A 23,725-nucleotide genomic window follows, 5' to 3' on the forward strand; every position below is an offset into this window, starting at 1 on the left:
GGCAAAATTTTGAAGCAAATTTATTGGGATCCAATAAAAATGATATAATATTCTATTATTTTTTCAAATGAATTTACTAATCAAATTTTAATACAAAAATTTTTATCTTACCTCCATCTAAAGATTTCTTGTCCTGCAAGGAAACCTTTGAGGAATGATGTGATTGTGGGCCGGAAGAATCTTCTTCGATTTCTGAACTACCCATGCTGATAAGAGAACCTTCGCTACAAGTGCTGTGAGATTTAGTTGGATGGTCCTATAATAAAAGAGATTAAACAAACGATAAAAGAAGAAAAGAGAAATCTTATACTTTAACAGTATTAATAGAAGTCGGGTGTCTCGTTGTGCAACAAATTGATTATTATTTTAATCGGTATACGCTTTTCCGCATTGCACAGACTTCGTCAGGTTCATTCGTTGTATAACAACGTAGAAGCAAAATAGATAGTTGCGTTTGTTCGCGATTTAATAAATATTTATAAACGCAGAAGGTAAAGGTTAGTGATTTAATATGATTACGATAGTGGACTTACGTAAAGCGCATTTTTTCTTGCATTTTCAAATTAATAATCTTTGCTTTCATTAAGATTACGGTAAATTAGAAAAAAGTTGTTTCCTTAATGAGGGTTAACGGTTTTATCGATTTCTTTAAACAGTTATAAGAGCAATCAATATTTACCTCTAAATAATCGTTTGACACAGTTTTAAATACATTTCCACTTCTTAAACACAATAAATCACCCGTGTAATCAATTGCACAAAACATTTTTTTAAATAAATAAACACAGTTGTGTTTAATATGTATATTTAATAAGTATTTATTAAGTACTTTCTAAAATGTTCAAAGAATGAAATTGTCAACGGTATGTTTAGAGTTTACAAAGGTAAAAATGCAACTGAAGAACCATAAAGCGTTTGTTGTTGTGTTCGTTCTGGGTTTACGTTCCGACTTGCTTTTAGCTTGGGGAATTATGTAATTGTACGGCTTTTGATTGCACCAGGTTTGCGGTGAAGAGGTGAGGAGTTTTCTTTCCTACTACCGGTGAGGTTTTGCAACGATTTCCGCCCCCCGACTACATGTTTTCCCAATCGAATTACGCGATTTTTGTTAATCACCTCAACGCGAACAAAAATAAAGACTACAACCTCTAATGATTCAAGAATAAAAAGGAACTACGTCCGGTTTTTTAATTTTAAAGCTTAACAAATCCTCCAATTTAAAATTCGTTTCGTTTTATTTTAAAACCACTCCTTTTAATCTACAAATCCACTTGAGTAAAGAACATAGGATGTAATTAATTTAGTTACATGAAGAAATAAAATACAAAGTGTTGCATGTTAACTTAAGAAAATTATATTGCCCTACTTAATAATGTATGTATTCGTTTGATGGAAATATTAGACACATATTGCAACGTGCAGAATAAAAAGAGAGGTAAATATTTGTGTGTAAACGGAAAAGCTGTTCAACGTAAACGCAACTTTGTAACTTGTGCCAGGATATATGTATGTTAACAACTCGCAAAATAGCTGGTTTACACGAAGACGATTCATCTTTTTCCGGATCGTGATTTAACACGAATCGTTTTTATTTTTGAAACTGTAAATTGAAACTCCTACGTTAAAAGCTCTTGAGTTTATATTATTTACGATGGAGACGTCATAATACAGAACTGTTCTGTAACGTTTTGTGTACTTAGTCAAAACGTTCTATATTTAAAGAAAATACTACATAGAATGAAAGATAACAACAGTAAAACAATATCTTTCGCAATGTAAACAATTTTAAAATGTTTATATATCTTTCATGTTGACGCAGCAAATATTTATTTGATATATTGTGCGATTCCAGGTAAATGAGGCTCTAATCTTGTAAAAAAAAAATTAAATAGTTATTTTTGATACAAGATAGCGAAATGTAAAAGAATTTGCTATATGATGATACGCTGTCGTGTATCAAACAACATTTTTTCGAAAACTACGTGTTCTAAAGTTTATAAATTAATAAAACGACCAAATTCAGTGTAATAACTAATGACATTTAGAATTCAATTAAAGTTACATATGTCAAAAACTTAATGTTACATCGACTTAACCTCACATATTGAACAAATGTACTACTATAAATTTGCATTTAAACATGAAATGAAATGATAAAACAATTAAATGTTGATTATTTTGTGTTTATAATTTGTTCATAACAATAACTTAACAATTAATAGCATCAAATTCTTTGATTCTTGTAGCTGGACGTAATAGTTATTTATATTACAAGTGGGCTAAAAGCATAATTACTGTACGAGTGTGGAGAATTGCACGTAGACAGAGTCGTGTAATCACCCGAGTACTGTAATTATGCTCTAGCCCACGTGTGATATACAGCATTTTATCTACGACTGCTAAAAATTACTAAAAAATCAATTTCTTTAAAAAAGTCTATTTGACATTTATAAAAATATTTTGAAATGATTGTTGACAATTTTGAATTGTCAGTTTCAATAACATGTTTACTCATCTGGAATAAGTGTTTCGAAATGTAAAAACATAACAATTAATGTTTATAATAAATAGTATTGTTTCTCTGTAAGTAGATAGCAGTTTTTCTTTTGTATTGTTGCTCGTTTCAATAAATTAAATCTGTTTTGATTAGGCTAAAAATGCGTTACGTAATGAAACTAGTGCGGTAATGAACTTCATTACGTAACTCAAATCACCTCAACTGAGTGCGGTAATGATGACTTATCCAAGCAGACGTAGATAAAAGTCTTTTGCGTCCTGGACATAAAAGACTTTTACGTCCTGTTGACAAAAAACTATCATTCAAAAGTTAACTTTTAATAGTAGTTTTCGAAAAATAGATTTTAGTTTCAAAAAAGAAAAATGCAAGTATTATTAAGACTGGCAAAATTTACACTGCAGTTCTTTGTTGTAACTGCGTTTCTTTTTCGGCTATTTACAGCAATGAAAATTGGGTTGCATCAATACACGGTTATATTTTGGAGGTACAGCATCTTGAAATGCTTCAAAATCACAGTTTTTGTTTGATATTGAGTGTAAACTGACATTTGAGTTAGGAAGCAGTTTCATCAGGGTCGGATCACTCCTTTTGTGGCGTTCTGAATTTTTGGGCCCCAAAAAGTTTAATATTACCATTTAAGTATTATGATTAATATTAATAATAATGTTTTTTGCCTCAAAAACAAGTATTTATATAAATATATACATTCATAACAAATACAGACATTAAGGCAAACGGATCAATTTATCGCAATAAGCGATATCTTCCAAGAGACCAACAGTGTATATGTAATTTTAAATAAATAATTATGGCTACCAAAAAAGTAACACTAAATGATGTGCTAATAGGACTGAGCGAATGAGCATATTTGAGTTATGTAACGGATCGGCAGTCAGTTACTACAAGGAAGGAAATAGACACAAAAAAAGTGCAGTAAACGATAGATGAAAGGCAGACTAGAAAAGAAAACAAACGCGTATAGGTCAAGAAGAAGATAGTTGAAGAGATAGCAGAAGGCATCTCAAGGTATTTTTAAAACTTATTAAACTAGCTGCATTGCGAACAACAGCAGGCAAATCGTTCCACAACGCAATGGAACGATTTGCATTTTGGAGGGCATGGTCCACAGAATCAAAGGCCTTAGTAAAATCAAGTAACACTAGCAAGGTAACACAACGGTTATCACACGCAGATCTAATATCATCGGTGATCTTAATCAGTGCTGTGGTAGTACCATGCCCTTCACGAAAACTAGACTGGAACTTGTTAATCAGATTAAACTCCTGAAGATAATTGTGAATCTGCAAATAAGCAAATAGGGGAGTAATAAGTGTAATAACTATATCCAGAATGGGTAAGAGGAATCTGAGTCCATTACCATCTGCTCTGACACAAGTGGACTTGGAGTAAGTTCAAGCATCCCGGACCTCAGCATCTGTAACCAAGCTGAATAAACAGGAAAGCACGTTGGTAGATGCAAGGATTTCATTAATAGTATTCTGCCTAGTTATGTTACCAACCACTACAGGAGGATCCGCAAATATGTACTACTATATTATATGCCCATACAATATCAAACCAGAACGGGGCCCTGAGGCGTGCGCCTCAAGCGCCTACTGGTTAATCCAGCCCTGAGTTTCATCGATGCCGCCAGTTGGCGACAAATGTTTTCAACGTCGTAAGCTTGCAATAGATGTTGCGTCATTAATGTATTGGCAAATCGTGCCACAATTGTGTTTACCATCAAGATGTTAACTCAAATGAAACAATCTTTAAATTTGTGCATGCAGCTTTTTTGCTAAACATTTAAACATTATAAGCAACGACAATAAAGAAGCAAAGATATCACGACTCAGATTGCAATTTATGAACGGACTTTTTGCAGAATGGTGGATCGGGGAAATAGTTTAAAGCTATATTCGAAAATTTTAAATTACTCAGTAGTAAAAATTCACTCACAAAAACAATAGTCAAATTTCGATTCAAGCGACCTCGGCGAAGTAAGGAAAACCAATTTCTCATTCAAATGTTATACGTTTGGTTCCCTTTCCAAGACATTAATTAAACGATATCATCTAATACCGCCGAGATCGTTTACGAGCAAGGCAGTGGGTCAGATTATTTTTAATGGTTTGTATTCAAAACGCATCAGTACCAGCGCCTCGCCCGCAAGCGACCTCGGCGAAGTATTTTTGAATATTGGAAGAACGTTATGATTAAGAAGCAGTTGTGACTGGGTAATTTAGTTTCTGTGATACAGTTTTTGATCTGTTTTTGTAACTCGTATGCTCTTATGTCAGGTACACCATAACAAAAATAAGTTCATGACAGTTTAATAATGATGCGTTAGACTTAGTCTGGATGTCATCTGCATATGAGTGATAAAAACAGCACTTTAAGAGACAAAATTAGCTGTTGTGAGCACCGCTCTATAGTAGAATCATTCCTTATAAGCAGAATAGGAGAAAATATTGTAGCTAGAAGATATGTTAGGTTTCAAGTCAACCACTGCTGAGTTGTCTGGTACCTTTTAGAAACATTATAACAAAGATCAAAACATATACAACATGCAATAATCCATCTTTGTACTAGCTTACAGTACTCATTTCCAAAAAACAGAGCAACCCCAACCTTAATAGACATCATAATCATCCAACCAAATTCCCTAGGACACATCGCGGAATTAGTACATCCTAAATACAATAACCATAAAGCCATAATTCTTATCTAGCTATTACTCCGTTTTACTACTACTACTGTTCTTGTCGCAAAAAGTGGAATAAATCATTTTTGGAGAACTCAAATCCCACATTGTCATCAACATCATACTTAATCATCAATTTGATTTCCAACCTCACAATCACATATCCCCTCCTCAAATAGCTCGTGTCATCAACTGTCAACCACCTGAGTTTTCATTCCTATATCAGCTTGATTGTTTTGATTACTGTTTAGTTTAAAAAAGAACTAATAGGCCAAGCAACGAACTTAACTATTCACCCCATTTATTAAACTCGTCCACAACAACTTTACATTCAGAATAGTATAGTACAAGAAAATAAACCAACTCAAACACTATCTCATGAATTTGAAATCCTACAAGGAACAGTAATTGCTCCTCACACCTTTGTGAGTACAGCTTTTTAGAATTTACAAGAAAAGTAAAATGTGTTATTGTGGAAGATAATTGGGATGTAGATGAAGAGATGAGAAACGTATATGCAGTGTTTGTGGAGAAAGGGTGGGAGAAGAAGTTATTGGATGAGCAACTTTATATCTTTACTGATTTATCTGATGTAATTAGAAGACGTTAAGATATGTTTGGAACGAGTAAAGCATGAAGACTAATCGGTGTGGACGGTTTATTTCGACAATGAGGTGGTGTAAGTACAATTTCTGCAACAGGTGAGTACAGAGTTACGTGACAGGATGAGAGAGGTGAGTGTGAAGGTGATGAGGACGGGGAAGGATTCAAGGAGTCCTTCTGTATCCTTCTTTAATTTTTACGCATTTTATATTCCTTCCGCAAACGGTGTTGTCATTCATGTTGTTCAAGAAAAAATTCGTCCGAGTCTTCGATCATGAACTTAATTTCGGTTTCGACTCAAAGCTGAGTGTTCATCGAAGAGCAATTAGACACTTTACTGTTCAACGTATATAAGCAAAAAATTTTACATCAAACTATAAATTACCATTATCTGCAACAGAAAAGTTTCAGTTCCAATGTATACAATTTGACACCAATTCGTTATAAATATCTTTCGAACTTGTTTCTGAAATTAATACATATTTATAATGTTGTTTATCGTCTTTGCTATTCTCTTCGATATATTTATTATGGTCGAGGAAGTTGATTTATATATGCGAATCAGGATTGTTATCATTATCATAAAAAATGTACCCTTCACGTTTATTTATGAAGGTAAACGATCCCGTGTTGCTAATAAAATGGGTGCGCATTTTATTAGCTTATTATGGAGATGACTGTTTCTTTTGATGTACAGAAATTGTGTACTTCAGTAGTTGTAAAACAAATCAACACCAATCAGGTTGAATTCTTGTCTTTGCTGCATCTTTTAAACCCTTTTTTTTTCACAGACGATAACAGCGCCTCGATCAGCAACATTGCAAATATAAGTAGATCTGATTTAAGTATAATTATTAATAGAGAAAGCTTTATAGTTGGTATTTATGTATTAATTCTTTCAGAACCGAAGCGATTCTGGTAATTGTACCAATTTTATATAGTTGGGATCCCTAATGAAATAGTCCAAGCCAACAAATGCTTCTATGGGCTTCAAAACAACTTCACATCTAAGCTACCAAAAAAAAATCAAATTAGTCCTATACAAGACCTTAATAGGCCCAGTAATAAAAAATGCTGATAAAGGTTATTTACAGCTTATAGGTGACTAGATATTGTTGACAAAAGATTATATACCATTTACAGATGTCTATTATGGTTGCCAAATACTAGATGTTGCTGGCAGAATACTAGGTGCTGCTGGCAGAAAATTTGCTGTTTGCATACGACTAGACACTGCTTACACAAACTTATCTACAGGTCGGAAACATAGACCTTAGCGTAGAAAGACCAAGAAGCACTAACGAGATTCGAAAAGAAAGTACTTAGGAGAGTATATGGCGCTGCTAATGACAACGGTGTCTAGCGTCGCATTACGAAGTATCTTCTATATTAGGAACCAGAAATAGTTAAATTTATCGAAATGCAAAGGTTACGATGGATTGATATGTAGCCAGAATGGACACACAAAGTACCACAAGAAATAATTTTGATCACCGTGGACCTGTAGGTAGAAGATTGGCTAGAAGGTCAAAGAAATAATTTGTGGACGAAGTGTTAAGGCAGACCAAGGATCATAATGAGCGATATAGCGCTCTATGATGATCTAGATAAGCCTTGTATTGATAATAAATGCCTTTATTAGAAAATAAGCTTAATTGTACAAAAAAAACATACAAAAGAAAATAGGCGAGTTCCAGCTTGTACTAGTTAGTACAAGCTGGAACTCGCTGTAGTTTGATCTCCTTGTGATAAATTGAATTTACATCCTTACATCAAAGTTTATGACGATCGTTTGGTCAGTTGTGATCTGGATGGAGTAGTTTATAAAATAATAGAAGATAATGGATAAAATTTTTTTATTATGAGGTGGAAACTTGGATAGTTTGCATAGTAAGTAATCTATATCGTAGCTTCAGTTTCGACCACATCACAACTTACAACGTTTAGAAAACACATAGACGCCGTATTCATTATAGTTAAGAAAAAAGCAGCAGCATTCTACAACACAATACAAAAAGTAAATGCAATGTTGCACTATGTTTAAAGTATTTTGCTCATTTTAATGATATGATAAAAGCAAAATGTCTAATTTGTACCAAAAACTTTATTCTTTTTTTGTAAAAGTAAAAGTGAAAATGTCTAATAAAACTGAATTTCCACCAACTTAATAAATTCATTAATCAAAAAAATTTTCTCAAATGTGGCAAAGGCGGCACATTAAATTGAGAATTTTGAAAGCACTTGAATTCTTAATCTCGCCTCTTTATGTCGAGGTTTTACGTGAGATATGCAAATCAAAATGTAATTCTATCTGGAGAGAACTGTTCAATTAAAATAGATTAAAGTAATGTCAAAAAGTTTCTCTCTTATTTTTCGACTCACCTTTTTCATTATTTCGTTGATCTAACGATAAAGATTTTTCAAAATCACCGCCACAAACATTTAATTAAAAAAATATTATATATTTTAATTAAAACTGAATTAAAAACGGCTCCTTTTAATCAAACCAAAACACTTGACTTTAAGAAAATGAACTCGAACACGTATGCAATAAACTTTTTAACAAAAAAGTGAACTACTGAGTAATTAATCCATTTGAAAATTGGGTCAATTATTACTCTTTAAGCAAAATGTCAGAGGTTTTCGATCATATTTTCCAAAGTTCTCTTCGTTTAAGGTTAAAACTTAACCCATATTACCAAAAGGGCGATGTTGTAATAATTCAAATTTCGAACTTTTAGGATTAATAAAAAGTTAATTTAAACAAACCTTAATATTTTTACCACCAACTTTTTAATTTTAACAACGCGAAATATTCTGACCGATATGTAACGATTTAATTCTAATTCTATCTTTTAACAGGCGGTTATTGTCCATTATCGAAAGGATAAAGTCGATAAGCGAATTGATAAATAATGAATTATTTATCAAGTTAGATAATTTCTTATACCTCCTTAATCTAGATGTGAATAAATAATCGTTGTGGCAAAAGTGAAAGTGTAAAAAAAGACCAACTACACCAACTTGTAACCAAAGTCGCTATGAGTAAGTTTTAATTGTATGAGTCATTGTTAACACTATTAAACACAAATAGTCTTTAAGTTTAACATTGTAACAACATTTAAGCTTTATTAAAGCAAATCTAGATTTAAATAAAAACGTGTAATTTTAAAACCACTTAAAAATTGCAATGTTTACAACGTTGCGTGTTCGCATATCCTCAAAACTTAACTCGTTAATCGTTTAAATGGCTCAAAGACCGTCCTTTGAGCTACTTATTTCAAACCGGAGAGGTAACGAGCGCAATCAGTTTGTACGCTAGCTTTCATGTTAACGATTGCAAAATAGGTTCTTTACGATTCTAATGAGAGTCTTTTGCAACTTAAATCCTCCTTTTTACAAGATTTTACAAGATAAAAAAATTACTTACAACACTAAGTTTTTAAATCTTATTTTCAACTTAATCCCATCGAATAAGTTTTAATACTAATTAATTGTCGAGGTAGAATAATTTTTAACGCGATAACAATTTCAAATATGGGTCGATTATGCGCAAACGTTTCGATACTAAAATTTTACGATAAGAATGTGGAAACGATTTTGATTTTGTGAAACACCATTTTAATTAATCACTTTTTTTTTTACTTACTTTATTTGCAGTCTTTTCTGTGGCAGTCGGCGAGTTACAAGGACTTCTTGGAAGGCCTTCATCATCTTCGCTTGTGTCTTCTCTACCTCTTCTCAATCTTAACCTTTTTATAAGTTCAGTCTGTAACAAAACAAATTTTTAATACACTTTTTGTTTTAATATAAATAATAAAGAAAGTTTTTGTTAATTTTATATTAAGGTATTAGTTGTTGAAAGTTTTAGAAAGGTAAAAAAAACCCAATTCCGGTTCGTTTTTTTAATAATTTTTTTTTAAGGAATATTTGATTGACAACATTTTCAACGTAATAAATCGGTGGGCGGATTTTAAAAGCATCGAGACCCGTTTAAGACGAAATAAACCGTTATATGAAAGTTGTTGTTGAATATTTGACTCATGTTCTATTATTGGATAAGGTTTTGGCGAATATTTTTTAAAAGAAATCTTAATTCTTGAGTCACATTATTGAATAATTTTCGTTTTTAGTTTGACATCACCAAGGAAATGTTTATCAGAAAAGTGATTTATTATATTAATTTAGATAAGAAGAATCTTATGATTTCCTTTAAACCTTTTTTATTCCTTTGGTAATGAGTAATGAGTCAACGTTGTTTATGCAACAAAAACGACAACGTTTTGGAGAGTATTATTATCAGTAGAGGGGAATAAATGCGATTGCAACACCGACTTTAAAACTTGACTTGTGCAGGTTTTGCACCTGATCTGTCGGTGACGTAAGTTTGTTTCATGTTAAATTAGAAACAAAACCAGCATTTAAATCTTAAACAAAAGTGATAATGTTAATACTAAAAGTAAATAATAAGCGTGGCTAAATAACATTTTCTTTTATTAACATAAAGGTTTTATGTGATAACATTAAAAAATATGGTTAAATATTCATAAATCATACAGTTAAAGGTGAAGTTGGTACTAAAGAAATTGTTACGTAAATCATTAAATCATGACTTTAAAAATCTTTAAATCTAAAAATGTTTTTTGCAAAAAGTTTTGCAACTTTCAATTACATAGATTTCAGAATCTTAATCACAACGAAGAATACTAACGTATACAAGAACGAATCAAATGACCAATTGACTAAGGTACTAAAATAATTCCAAACGTAAACAACGGAAATGTGGAACACCTTAATATTATTGGAATTGTATTAAAAGAGACTTATATAAGATTTAAATATTCATATAAGTTGACCTAAATGTGTACGGCGTTGTACACATTGAATTGTGTTTGTAGTTATTCACCAAGTTTTACAGCATGTCAGTGTTGTTGTATGTGGGATGACTTTAACTGTAGACTTGTGTAGTGTGAAGGTATCTTTGCAATTATGCGCTATGTTATATAATGTAAAAGTATTTTAGTACATAATGACTGCTGTTGTGAGATCATTGTCCTTGTACTTAGTTGCTAAAAATGCAGATGCTTTTACAATTAATATCAAACCACTTGAAAATCATTCTTTCAATTTTAAGATTCGACGCGACAAGGCTGAAATGGCTGTAAAAAGAGACAACGGTGCAATAATAATGATAAAAAGTACCTCTCCGGTAATGAGACTTAATTAACAAAGGATTTTGAATTATAACAGCAAACTGAGAATCATTTAAAGCAGCTGTTTTATGTCTGTTCTGTGCTGGAAAAATTTCTTATATGTCGTGTTTAGCATAATAAGAAAGTGGATATAAATCTTCCTGATTGTCTATCATATGGTATTCAATAACAAAATTGGAAATGATAGATTATTAAATCATTAAATGTATAACATCTCAAAAGTTTCTGACAATTAATAAAATGACGTCATCTTCAAGATAATATCATTAAATGTTGATTTGTTTCGAAACAATCATTCAATATGCTTTCCATTACACGAACCAAGGAAAACAAAACATAACTGTTAGTTCTGTCATCAAATATGGATTTTTTTAAAAACATATTTTTCTGTTCACTTCATAATTGTTTCTGCCCAGCAAAATTCTTTAATTTGTTACCAAGATATAGCGTCAAAGATGCTGCAAACTTTGTCATTCGAACCTCAATTAATTCCTTAACCATAAGAGTGATGTGATTCATAAGCACACAGCGATAATTATAATAAGTAAACTCAGGCATTAAATTGTATGTGTAATAACTAAAACTTGTATAACACAGCTGGTGGTCAGTGTTCAACACCTCATAATCTGATCAGCAGTGGAAGATCTTTAAAATTTATTAACTGCTGAAGGAGGGGTTTTCCGAAATCTCATTGCAAGATGTTTTGTTACAACATACATTGCTAAGTTTTTTGATTTGAACCTCAGATTGATTGCTAGGCTTTATAAGCCTGGTCTAAGAAAGTTCCAAAAGAAGGACCACTAAGATAAAGAACTGCAGAGGGGAGAATAGAATGAACGGATAGAAACTGATAAGACTACTGAAGAAGAAATAGAATAAGCCTAAACTTAAGGCATATAGACGAAACGTATTAGCTGCTCGATCATTACTGCAGAAACACAAAAGAATGGAAGAAAACCAATAGTAAAATAGCTCAACGTAATATAATACGTCTGTAGAACAGAACTGATAACTACAGTTTAATAGATATCATTATGCCCATATAAAGCATAATTTGTGATATCTCTTCTATGTACATCTTCCTATGCTTTTGAATTTAAGAAACAATCTAAGAAGCAAATATAATATATTTGCTTTGCTATTTCCAAAATTTTAATATTATTGTCTAAAATTGGATATCGTTTTATTTTTTTATTCTTTCTTTGACAAATCGAGAATATACATTACTCAACAAAGGAGATTATCTTCTAAATCCAGTAAGTGATGAGATTAAAGTCATAAAAATACTGTCATTGATAAAAAAAGGTAGGTGAGGCATTCTACTGCTATGATACTGAATATCCCTTACATATTACGATATAATTTCGTTGTATTATCTTGGTTCCTTTTATTATTTCAATTCCAAGCATCAGTGGCTTCAACAGAGGATGATAAAAAGGTGCTAATCTTATTTGAGGAGTTATAGATGAAAAAGAAACTTAAAGTGGGAATTAAATGTAGGATGTCTCGATTGGTTTAAACTAAATACAAATCACCAATATGCATAACAATATGTCCAACATAGGGACACTTGCCTTGAGGATACCATACCATAAATACCTTTATCGTATTTTTCTCGATATCCATACATATGAGAACAAAAGAGTAAAAGAGCAATAGACTTTTAGGTTGATTTATCATTAATTACTATGACAGAATAATTTAAATATTACCCAATGAATTGGCACTCCCATATTTAAATTGTGTGTACTTGTCGTGTTCTGTATTTGATTTTACAGATAATAACAAAAAAAATTTTTAAATTAGTTTTGGAAGCTAAGCAGTCAGCATTGAAAAGTTTGACATATGTTTTTGATATTGTCAAATTTAAATTGTGCGTACTCATCGTGTTCTATAGCTCATTCTACAGATGTTAAGAAAAGAAAATTTAAGAAAAATAAAATTTCGATTTTACATAATGCATTAAGTTAGCTACAGCCTGACTGAGGCCAAGTCAGTAGGATGGAGTAAGTATGAAAACTTTTAAGGACAAAAGTACAGGCGAATTAAGCTAGATAATATTGAAGCTAGGAGATATAAGCTCATTTTTTTTTAAACACTTAATTTTTGGCCACAATTTGATATATTTTAATTCTTTAGTTATTTCATTTATTTTTTTTATTTTATTTTACACAAGGCGCAGACAAACATTAATACAGACAATAGGAAAATGTTATCAGCCAAACATGAAGTTGTGGCATTCTGTTGTGATTCTTGAACGATTACCAACCTCAACATCGATAAACTTTACAATAAATATATAATAATAAAATAACTCGATAGCCCATGTAGTTTGCAAATGGAGTACTTCCGTTCTATGAGACTATGAGGATACGTTTGCAGATGACACAGCACTAGATCTAATAGCCAATACAAACAGCCGACAAAACAATACTCAACTGAACTAACAAAATGGAGGTAAAGTTAAACAAGCTGAAAGCTACAACGTTAATTTTACAAATAAACTGTAAAAAGGCCCACTGCTTCTAGATATAAATGACACCATTGTTCCATATGAGAAGAACGCCGAAAAAAGGCATAATTTTAGAGACCAAACTAAGATGGAACCGGCATGTAAAAAAGTAAAGAGCAGAATTAGCCCTTTCTATCTCCAAGAAATTGCTGATTTACAATCAGATTCTGAAACCAATATGGCACTACGATATTCAGCTCTAGGGTTGTGCCTGTGATTCGAATATCAAGTGTATTCAAATATTCCAGAATAAAATGCTACAAAAGATAGTTAATGTCTGGTATGTGCGAAAATCCGATATACATAGCGACCTCCAGATTTTCACTGCTAAGGAAAAAATTAAAAAGGTTGCTTAAAAGCATGAAGCTACATACATTTCAGCTCCACGAAATGAACAGAGCAGAGTTTTAATTGCCGACACAATACTGCTATTAAAGATTATTTTTGATTTAGAAAAATTTGATAAGTACAAAGTATAAAGTATGATTGTGCAAGAGAGAAAACTGAACAAACATGAGAGACTCACGAAATTGATTGATCTTGATACTTTGAACCAAATCATGAGATATAAGCATATTGCTTGAAGCAAGATATTGACATAGTGATGAAAATGACCAAAGGAGATTCACTTACTGTTTCCATTAACAGTAATATAAGTCGAGTTTGCAGCTATAGAATATAGTTTAGTGTTCATTGTAATTACCAAGCGATTATAAAAAGTTTCCAAAATGTTATGCAACGCTTTTTATAACATTTTTAGCTTAATTGTTTATATCTTAATTAACTCTTCCTAAATTAGCTACTACTAAATCAATTGCAGCTACTTATTCTAAACATAAACATTTTCATAAAATTAATAACTTTCATAACACAAGTGACTGTGGATTGCATCTTAATACTAGCGATATGAATCAAGTCGTTAACGTGTTTTATGCGAATTTATATCCAGCTCTTTGGAATTTTGTCCATAGAAAGTGTAAAACCGCTAAAGGCTAACCCGGATGGTTTTCGCATGGTACTATCAGGTTTCTTCGTGAGAAAATTAAATGTTCTCAGTTTTAAGAAGCAGAGATAAGTTCTACATCGTTCGGGACATTACTCAAAAGCAAAGAAAGGGTGCTGATTTCTGAAGCAAATGAGATTTACTCACGTCTTTCAAAATTTTGTCATTTATCATTACTACTTCTTTAGCTGGTATTTTTAGTTCTAATTTTGTTTCACACGTTTTGAACTAAATAACACTTTAAGAAGTGATCCCTCCATTTTGACAATTTTAGCAATTCCTTTCTTATCAATCTTGATTCTCATTCCTCTCATTCAAATTTAATATCTCCTTTTCAAATGCATTGAGATCTATTCACTATAATTATTTCAATATTTTAGTAATGAAAAGGTTTAGGCGTCATTTTTGACACTAAATTTCTCATTTGACGAGCACACTGACACGATGATTTCAAAGACCTTGCGTATGCTCGCCTTTGTTATCAAGTTACAACAAGTTCCTCATGCTTGTATCCTGTCCAGACAAAGCGATTTAACCACTAAAAAGTAACTGATTAAGAATCTTTTTACTCGTTACTTAGCATTAATTTTCTCTTGAATCTCTAATTATAGTGATACAGGGCTTTATGATTTAAAGTTTAAACCGTCTCAATTTGTTTGAAAATAATGAATTACGAAATCAAAATATATACAATTTAACACAAAGGAAGATAAAACAATAATAAAAATCTTGTTAAAGTAAACGATACGAGTGATAAATGATATTACATAAGGAAAATTGATACACAATTCGTGATAACCGAAACTCTAACTGAACACAAACAACAAACCAACTCAAATATGTGCGGTTTGGGTTTATGTTGACTTCAAAATCGTTTCTGCGAAATTTTTTAATCAATACCATAAAATTACGCTTAAAATTTTTTTTCATTTCTTACCCAAATCGTTCGAAAAAAACCTTCTTGGTTACTCTTTTCTGTGTTGGATCTTTTAAAACTTTTCCTTAATGTATTCATTTCGCAAATACAATTAAAATGTAATTAATATTAAATTTATCAAACTTTAAAACCACAATAAAGTCCTTGATTCACTTCTCACATCCTCGATTAAGATAAAAATAAATTCTTTTATTATTTAAAGTCTTTATGATTGTTTATAAAAATTCGATTTAAATGGAACAAAATCCGAACATCTCAACAAGACGTAAACAGAACCAACTGGTAAAACGTCGCAAGTGGTACTGAAACGCGTGTTTTCCCGTCTGTGTGTGAGTGTAAAATAAAAGCGATAAGGTTTTATGAGTCAACGATGTGGTAGAAGTCGACACCGCAGAAACATTTCAGTACCTTTTTTGGAAAATGCATTGTATCCTTAAAAAACGTTTCTTTTCTCATTTTATCGAGTTAAATCCAAAAATACTTTAAAAATTTTTTTTTTTAATTTTATCTTTATTCATAATCATTGACTCACCCACAACCTTCTAAAAACCCCTCTTCCTCCACCTCCTCCTCCATCATCACCAATTCCTCCTCCTTCATCCTCTTTTTTACTTTTTTTCCACATTTTCATTTCTCAACACTACTTAAAAAGAAGAAGAAAAAACAACACAAAACACACACATATCAAAATAACAACATCAATGATTCAAGAAAAGAACCCTTTAACAAAAAAAACTTTCACTCGATTCACCTTCACGCATAACTCTTTCGATTGAACAAAATTGGGTCACCGAAGGTCGGAAGACCCGGTGGCTGCCAGGAGAAGAAGAAGAAGACTTCCACCAGGAGGACTCGAAGGACGAGTCGCGTTCGAACGTCGAAGCATCCGAACGGTTTCGCGTTTGGAGGAGGACTGCATCATCGAGGAGAGCGTGCGGCGTTTTGTGGGGGCCGCCAGCAGCTTAGGTCTAGGCTCTTTGTGAACGCTCCTGCTGCTGCTGCTACCGCTTCGGGCGCGGTCGCCGCGTGTATGTGTGTACTTCGTATACGTACACACGAGGTCTTTTCGTGGAGACACCCTCCCTCCTTCTCTTCTTCTTCCTCAACTCTTTCGCCTTTCTCCTTCTTAAAGTGTTTCTTAAGGATACCGACTTAGGTGAGAGAGAAACGGAGGTTTCTTTCACCTTCGGGGAGTTAACCCGTTTGGCCAGTCAACAACAAACAGTAGGTAAGGTAACTGTATATTTTCTAAGGAATGAGAAAGATGAAATGGAAGAGGATGAGAATATGCTAAGAAGGGGGTGAAGAAGAATGAACCTGAACACGCAAAGTTAACTTTAAGAGAAGGAAGGAGGTCGAATGATGACAGCAGGTAAACTGAGAATGATGAAGATGATAATAATAAATTTAAAAAAATACATTTTATTATTCCTTTTCATCACTCAACCCAATCTGAAGAAACAATAAATGAACGAGGTTTAGAAAAGGAAGTAGTGATGAAGAACAATGAGTTGGAGTGCGAAAAAGTGGGCAAGGAAATTTATTCCGAGATTGATGAAGAGGAGTGAGTCATAATAATGAAGTGAAAAGTAAAAATAAAACATCATTTGCATTTGAAAGAAACTTTAAATGCATCTTATGAAAAGTGGGAGGTGAAACATTTCCGATTATGAATGAAATGTTGAGCATGCCGAAGAGGAATGAATCGTATTAATGAAACGGAAATCAAGTAATGACCAATTTACATTTAAAAGAAGAATCTTAGATGTAATGAAGAGTGTGGAGGTGGTGATGGAAAACTTATTAATGATGAATGAATACACTTGGTTCACTAACGATTACATTGGTGTTAATTTTAATTCGAAATGTTAGAATTATGAATAATTATTAAAGAATGAATAAGAATAAAAAGGAAGTGGAGACGGAAGATAATCTAAGAATCACTAGAAATGTAAATCATATCTAAAAATACATGTTTATAATAGTTTTAATGATGAATGAAAATTAAGTTAACATAACTTTGTGTATCAATGAATTCAATTACTTTTAAACAAAGAAAGAAATCGCACTCAAGTTATTTCAGGTAACACTCAACTTTCTCGCATTGTTATACGGCTAACAATATTGAATCAACATGATTGGATATTAAAAAAAGTATAAATTAAGAAATTTAAGATAACCTAGGTAAACAAAATTGACCATACTGTTTGGAGGAAAACCGCCTAGATCTTCGTTGAGCTCCAGCAATATTATTGGAAAATCGTTATGTTATTTCAGTTGCAATAATAGATATTTTCAGAGTTAGATAGAATTAGGTAGGTATAAATTTGTAATACAAGCTAATTGCTGAATTTTGAAAAACTGTGAGAATCGAGTTGACGTCCTCATGGATAATTGCATGAAGCAACCCGAATTTGTAAACAATAATTTAGAAAGAGTGAATTCGCGAGATTGTTGGATAAGATATTTTTGATTAGAAATTCTTCAAACCAACGAGTGAAATGATCAATCATAGTTAGTCTATAACCAAATGAATAAGTGAGATAAGCTTCCTCATGGCATGTGTATTTATGTGCCGTAAAAGGAATTTTGTTTATTTTTTGATTATAGGGTTTTAGTACTGAATACATGTTTTTGCCTAGACATTAATATCTTTGTTTATATGTGACCATAAGAAATGTGTTTTTATGTCTATGTTTTGCTGCGAGAAATCAGAATAAGATGAGTTATAGAATTCACCAAATTAGTAATGTACCTATTACTAAATCTTTCTGGGGTATACATTTTGACATTATGGGATGAGGATATCTTCGTTTATGATAGGATTTACGTAGTTTATGTTATTGTGAATTTTAGAGATATTTTAGTTGTGTATCAGTTAGTTGAGATTTCTGGATATCTTTCAAAACAGAGTAGATGAGATTAAGAGATTCTATAGTAACACGTAATATAGTTTCAGGATCTCATATTAGAATCTCCCTCTGACATAGAGTCAGTCTTGGAAATAATTTATCAGTTTGGAAAAGAGCTAATCGATCGCTTATAATCTATAACAATAACTAATAACCGGATAGGAATCTCCCTCTAACCTACAGTCAGCCTTGGAAAGCATCAGCTTTGGAAAAGAGCTAATCGATAGCTTATAATTTATAACAATAACTAGTATCTATAACCGTATAAGAAATGTTTGAATTCTAACTAAATAGCTTTTTGAGAGTTCTTTTGGAAAAGGAAGCTATAGGTTAGAAAATGTTGTTTACCTCTTGAGATAATCCCATATCCTTGGCCATGCTTAAGCCATTAGCGTAAATAAGTTTGGTGTTGGAAAAAGATTAGCAAGAAAAATAGATTGAACTGCCCAAGTATGAGTATTAGAGAAAGATCTTTTATGGCCAGTTGCTCAATTATTAATTTGTCTTTGAAAAGTCTGTTTGACATAGTGTGAAGAGGTATATTTTGAAATATTCGGTTGGCCAATGGGGAAAATTTAAGATATGTTTCGTTTTTGAATGGAAAGGATAAAGCTTTCGGAAGAAATTGTGTAATCCAACAAATCTATAAACCCCAAAAATGTATTTTTAAGGTTTAATGGTATTAGGAAAATAATCTAAAACTGTTTATTTACATCAGTACTAACCATGATTATATCGTCCAAGCAAACGAAAATGAAATTTAAGGGACCTGTGACATAGTTGATAAATCGTTGAAGCATTTTTAAAGCAACATATTAATGGTGTAAATATTATTATTCTCCGATGAGTATTTCTAATACACTCATCTTTTTATGATTCTCACATTACATGATTCCTAAGCAAACGTTAAACGGCTGGCGACGTTGCACCAATTAAATTTGTTAGCTGCAGCAGATCAACTTTTGGAAAAAAATTACAATATGATATGAGCAGCATAAGAAGAACATGGTCTAAAAATACTTAGAGATATAATATTTTGAAATCCTATTATGGTGTTTGAATATATATATGACTTTGTCAAAACGCCTTAGGCGCCAGATATAGTCTTTTTTATAGTCTTTTTTGGGCAAAAGATATAGTTTTGAATGATATGACAAATATATCTGCTTCAAGAAATTGTCGCGTAAACAATAGCCTTTTTTTAGTTGAATTGGCGTAAATTGACTTGCTGTTGTAATGATGTTTTTTGTTGTGTCTCGATGTAAAGTAAGTTTTGGTCAAAATGAAATTTCCTCCTTCACTAGAAATGTGGCGGTGAATTTCATGTCAATCATTGGTAGAATCAAAGAAGACAGACTTTATGGTGACTAAAATGACATCTCCATGAAATTGTAGTTGCCTCCAGCAATAATAAAAATACGAAAGAATCAAAGTTAAGTTCAGGCATCGACAAATAATAACAAATTAGTGTGCTCTGTCAATTGAACTCATGCCACCAAGTTTATAATAACTCTGTTGATGTCATCAGTTCTCATTGCTGATGACCACCGGTAATGAAACGAACTTGCATGTCGTTGAATTATTTGACCATGTTAAAATTGTTTTTAGATTGCTGTCGCGTGTGGAAACCTTCTCTTCCTAAAATTCAGAAGAAGATCCTGATGAGACGTCAAAAGATTCAGACGACATCACGATCATCTGCCGTGTTTAACATACCTCCGAAAATCTCGAAAGGTTTCTTGGTATCCCATCCCAAAAACACCGTAGGCATTGTATGTGATTTAAATGTTTCTCCTCGTTTTGACATAATAGAGATCATTATCATTGAAAGATTCGCAATAATTAGATATTTTGATCAGTCACCAAAATTACAATGAAACTGTATTCAAGTTTACATAATTTAATAATAAAGGTTTATTATCATCAGCTATGTCGGTTTTGCAAGAAATTAACACCGAGAAAATTAATTTTGTGTCTTTTTGACTCCATTTATACAATTAATTATATTTATAATTTGCAAAAGACGTTAAAATAAAGTGATATATTGTGTATGTTGTAGAGTTAACACCACAACTGATACAAATTGTACGTTTTAATAGAATTGCAACTACAGCCATATTAATATTCCGTGGATTCATTACTTCCAAGTAAAGTATCGCTTGGTGTCATGATGAAAATCTAATTTACATTTATTTTCATGTTATACCCAGCAAATTTATAGAAAATAGCATGAATTTGCTCTCAATGAAATCATTGGGAGCAAATCTTTGAAAGCAACTAGCTAATTTATAGGATACCACTTGAAATCTAAGATTTCAATGATTGGTAGTTTTTTTTTTAGAATTCTAAGTACGTAACTTCCGTTAAACGCGTCATTATACAAAAGATTTAATCAATTTTTAATCAATTTGTATAGAACTTTCTCTACGATGCTTCTCCATTGATTCGGTCAGGGTTCGCCGACATGCGAGCCATTACGCGTTTTAATGGTCTTAGGGCTCTCGCCAACCTACTCCCCGTACAGCACGACTTGAGATACAAAGCGAGATCTAAGTGTAGAACGCCTCGGCAGTTTGGAGCACGATGTGTGAAATTACAGGGTATAAAAGAAAAACATGTGTTAATACCCTCACTATGTACTGGATGGGACTTCAGACACAATTTGCAAACTTCATTATCTACAAAAATAGATTTGCCATATGCTTCGTTTTGTATTCTGTATTTTGATTTCTAACTTTCATTGTTTCATGCAATTTAGTTTTGTATTTTATTGACTTCAACATTTTTAAGTCATAAAGTATAACTTCATTTTTCTTTATGGTTTTTGAGAAAAAAAATACAAGTTAAAATAGACTCGGGACTTCGTATATGTAAGAAAGTAAATGGTACAAAAAGTAAAAGAAGACTTCGAACATGAATAAACGAAGGTGATGAAAAATGACGATGGAATGAAGAAGAATTAAAATAAGAATGAAGAATATAAAGATAAATACAAAGAGAAAACTAAGTGGAACATAACAAGAATTATGAATCATGACTACAGGTAAACCAAGGATAAAGAGGTGTGGATGATAATATTGAGTTATTGAGATTTAAAAAATAAAAAAATTGCATTAAAAAGAAATGATGAGTGGGTGGTAATAAAAATTTTTTGAAGGTGAAGAATATAGAAGAAGATGGTTTTATGTAGCGTTATGCAGATTCCTAGTATGCAGAGAAATGTTAATGATTGTAAGACAAACGTCGTTATATGCCTTTATCAGCAATAAAACCTTAATTTTACTTTCAAAAGCATGCCAAAAATGAAGAAATTAGGAGCAACTTAACTCAATTAAAAAGGCTCTTCCTTGAATCAATGCTAAGATTATTCAGAGACCTTAATAACCGACATTTATTGTTAATCGCCCATATGTAGTGGAAATTAGAAATTAAGGGATGAATGTGCAGTACTCGAATCGAGGTTGTCACTATAACTCATAACCAGTATTATGAATTTAGTAAAATGTTTACTATACAGCTATCAATAATATTATTTATCTAAAAAAGTTTATGATAAAACGTCATACTTAAAGATACAATGTAAGATAATTGAAGTCTTGGTACATAAATATTCACATAAACATAAGTAAAATTGTGTTTAAAGATTACACGATAGACAAGAACCACTCGATTTGTATTTTTAAGATGTAACATTCTCCTTTTTTATAAATTCCGGAAACTGATTAAAAAGTTTTGTATCGTGGTAGTCTATCCTTACTACGTGACCTTTAAACGGCAGTAAGGAAGCTTTTTATAAAGACACTCCATCTAGTATACACATAAAAAACTGAGATTTTATCATAACTCTGTTTATTATTGTGTATATAGGTCATGTTAGCAAAGACGGTATATGTACGGTAGGGTAAATGTTTCAATATTTTTGAAATGCTTTTTTAATGATTCACTATTCTTAAGATTATACAATACATGGAAATATTATTGGACCTTAAAACTTCATTAACCCCATATAACGATAACAAACTGCTTTGCTACTTCTTGGTCTATGCAAAAACTGCAAAGTTTACTTTGTAGGGTTTTCACTATTCAAAATAAGCTGGTATGCTTACATCCAGCCTGACACAGTTTCCAATAGCTCAACGAATTATTTATATACTTTACACACGAACAGGTTCTAGATTTCATCCCTGCACACCGTTGTATCTACTCATATTTAATACAAGATGATACTGTACTGAACATGCAATTGGTCCATCCTGCTGAATTTACGTTTTCAGTTGAAATACCTACATTTAAATGAGGAATGAAAACTTCATTCATCATGCCTTTGTAGTGCTCACTACCTGCAGTGATTGTTTGATTTATGCCGTTTTTAAAGAAAAATGGACAATAACTTCCCCAGCGTAAACACAACATGTAGTGAGTTTGAGCGAATGAAATCTCACTCACAAGCTCCTCGTGGATTATTCTCGGATTTTCAGTGCTACAATACTGCAAATTTTATTTGTTCATATATGTATTCACAGATGTGGAAATGGACGTCGTTACTCGTGATGATTTTTGGCACCAAATCGTCAGATTGAAAATCAAGAAGACGTAAGAAGTTAACTTACAATGTGCCATTAGTTGATGAACTAATAGCACATTGTCCAATCTTTGTTCCTTACCTATCTACAGAGAATACTTGTGACTGTGGTTAAATTTACGTTCACATATGGTGCTAAAATCTAGTATAAGAAAGTTCAACAAGTCTTGACAATTGTTGATTTGGCGCTTTCAAGAGCAATAGGCACTACATTACCTGTAAGGATAGACATCTTGTTTGTACCAATCCTCTACATTTTCACATAAAGAAAGAGGGTATACCTGCAGTTCGCTAGCGTAGTGACAAAAACACTACTCCTTCAGAATTCTCTCTTTAAGGTTCTGCTTCCTTAAGAGGCAGAACGGATATTGACATCAGAACTTCTTTTGAATATATAGATATACATTACCTGATGACAGCAATGTGGTATTGATTGACGAGGTAGCTAAGGCTATTAGAGAATAAGCTCTCCTTGATCCAGAAATGGTGTATGGCTTATGATGACCAAGAAATGAGTTAGAAAATGGATTTAGAGCTGACTCATTATACTCAGCACTAATTGTCTGGTATGAGACACGGCAAGAGGTTTATTGACATCGCATCGTTCAAAGTCAAGAAAACTTTAGAACTCGACTTAGTCATTAAGATTCTAATGGGAATCTTTACAACATACTTTTGGACGCAAATACGATAAAGACGTATGTACCTCAACGCAGGTTCTAGATGCTGTCGGCGCAATAA

At 32.2% G+C, this 23,725-nt stretch overlaps 1 protein-coding gene and 1 long non-coding RNA gene across 8 annotated transcripts in view; one reads left to right on the forward strand and one right to left on the reverse strand.

Moving 5' to 3' along the window:
* Nucleotides 1-23,725, reverse strand: part of LOC111424091 (glutamic acid-rich protein-like) — an 85,696-nt gene that overhangs the window by 9,795 nt on the left and 52,176 nt on the right. For 4 of the 7 annotated variants that reach the window (XM_023057517.2, XM_023057514.2, XM_023057515.2 and 1 more), the window contains 2 exons: nt 9,475-9,594; nt 112-256 (listed from right to left, as the gene is read on the reverse strand). In XM_023057517.2, the coding sequence (XP_022913285.1) occupies nt 112-256; nt 9,475-9,594 (265 nt within the window). Of the gene's footprint in view, nt 1-111; nt 257-9,474; nt 9,595-14,700; nt 14,882-15,490; nt 15,853-16,022; nt 16,522-23,725 lie in introns of those variants that run through there. The other 3 variants (XM_023057518.2, XM_023057519.2, XM_023057520.2) reach the window with 3 other exon arrangements.
* LOC111424093 (uncharacterized) lies at nt 16,485-17,508 on the forward strand. The gene is made up of 2 exons (XR_002707575.2): nt 16,485-16,862; nt 16,949-17,508. It is a non-coding gene; the product is annotated as an uncharacterized lncRNA (long non-coding RNA).

Source organism: Onthophagus taurus, chromosome 11, assembly GCF_036711975.1.
Source record: "Onthophagus taurus isolate NC chromosome 11, IU_Otau_3.0, whole genome shotgun sequence".
Lineage (NCBI taxonomy): Eukaryota > Metazoa > Arthropoda > Insecta > Coleoptera > Scarabaeidae > Onthophagus > Onthophagus taurus.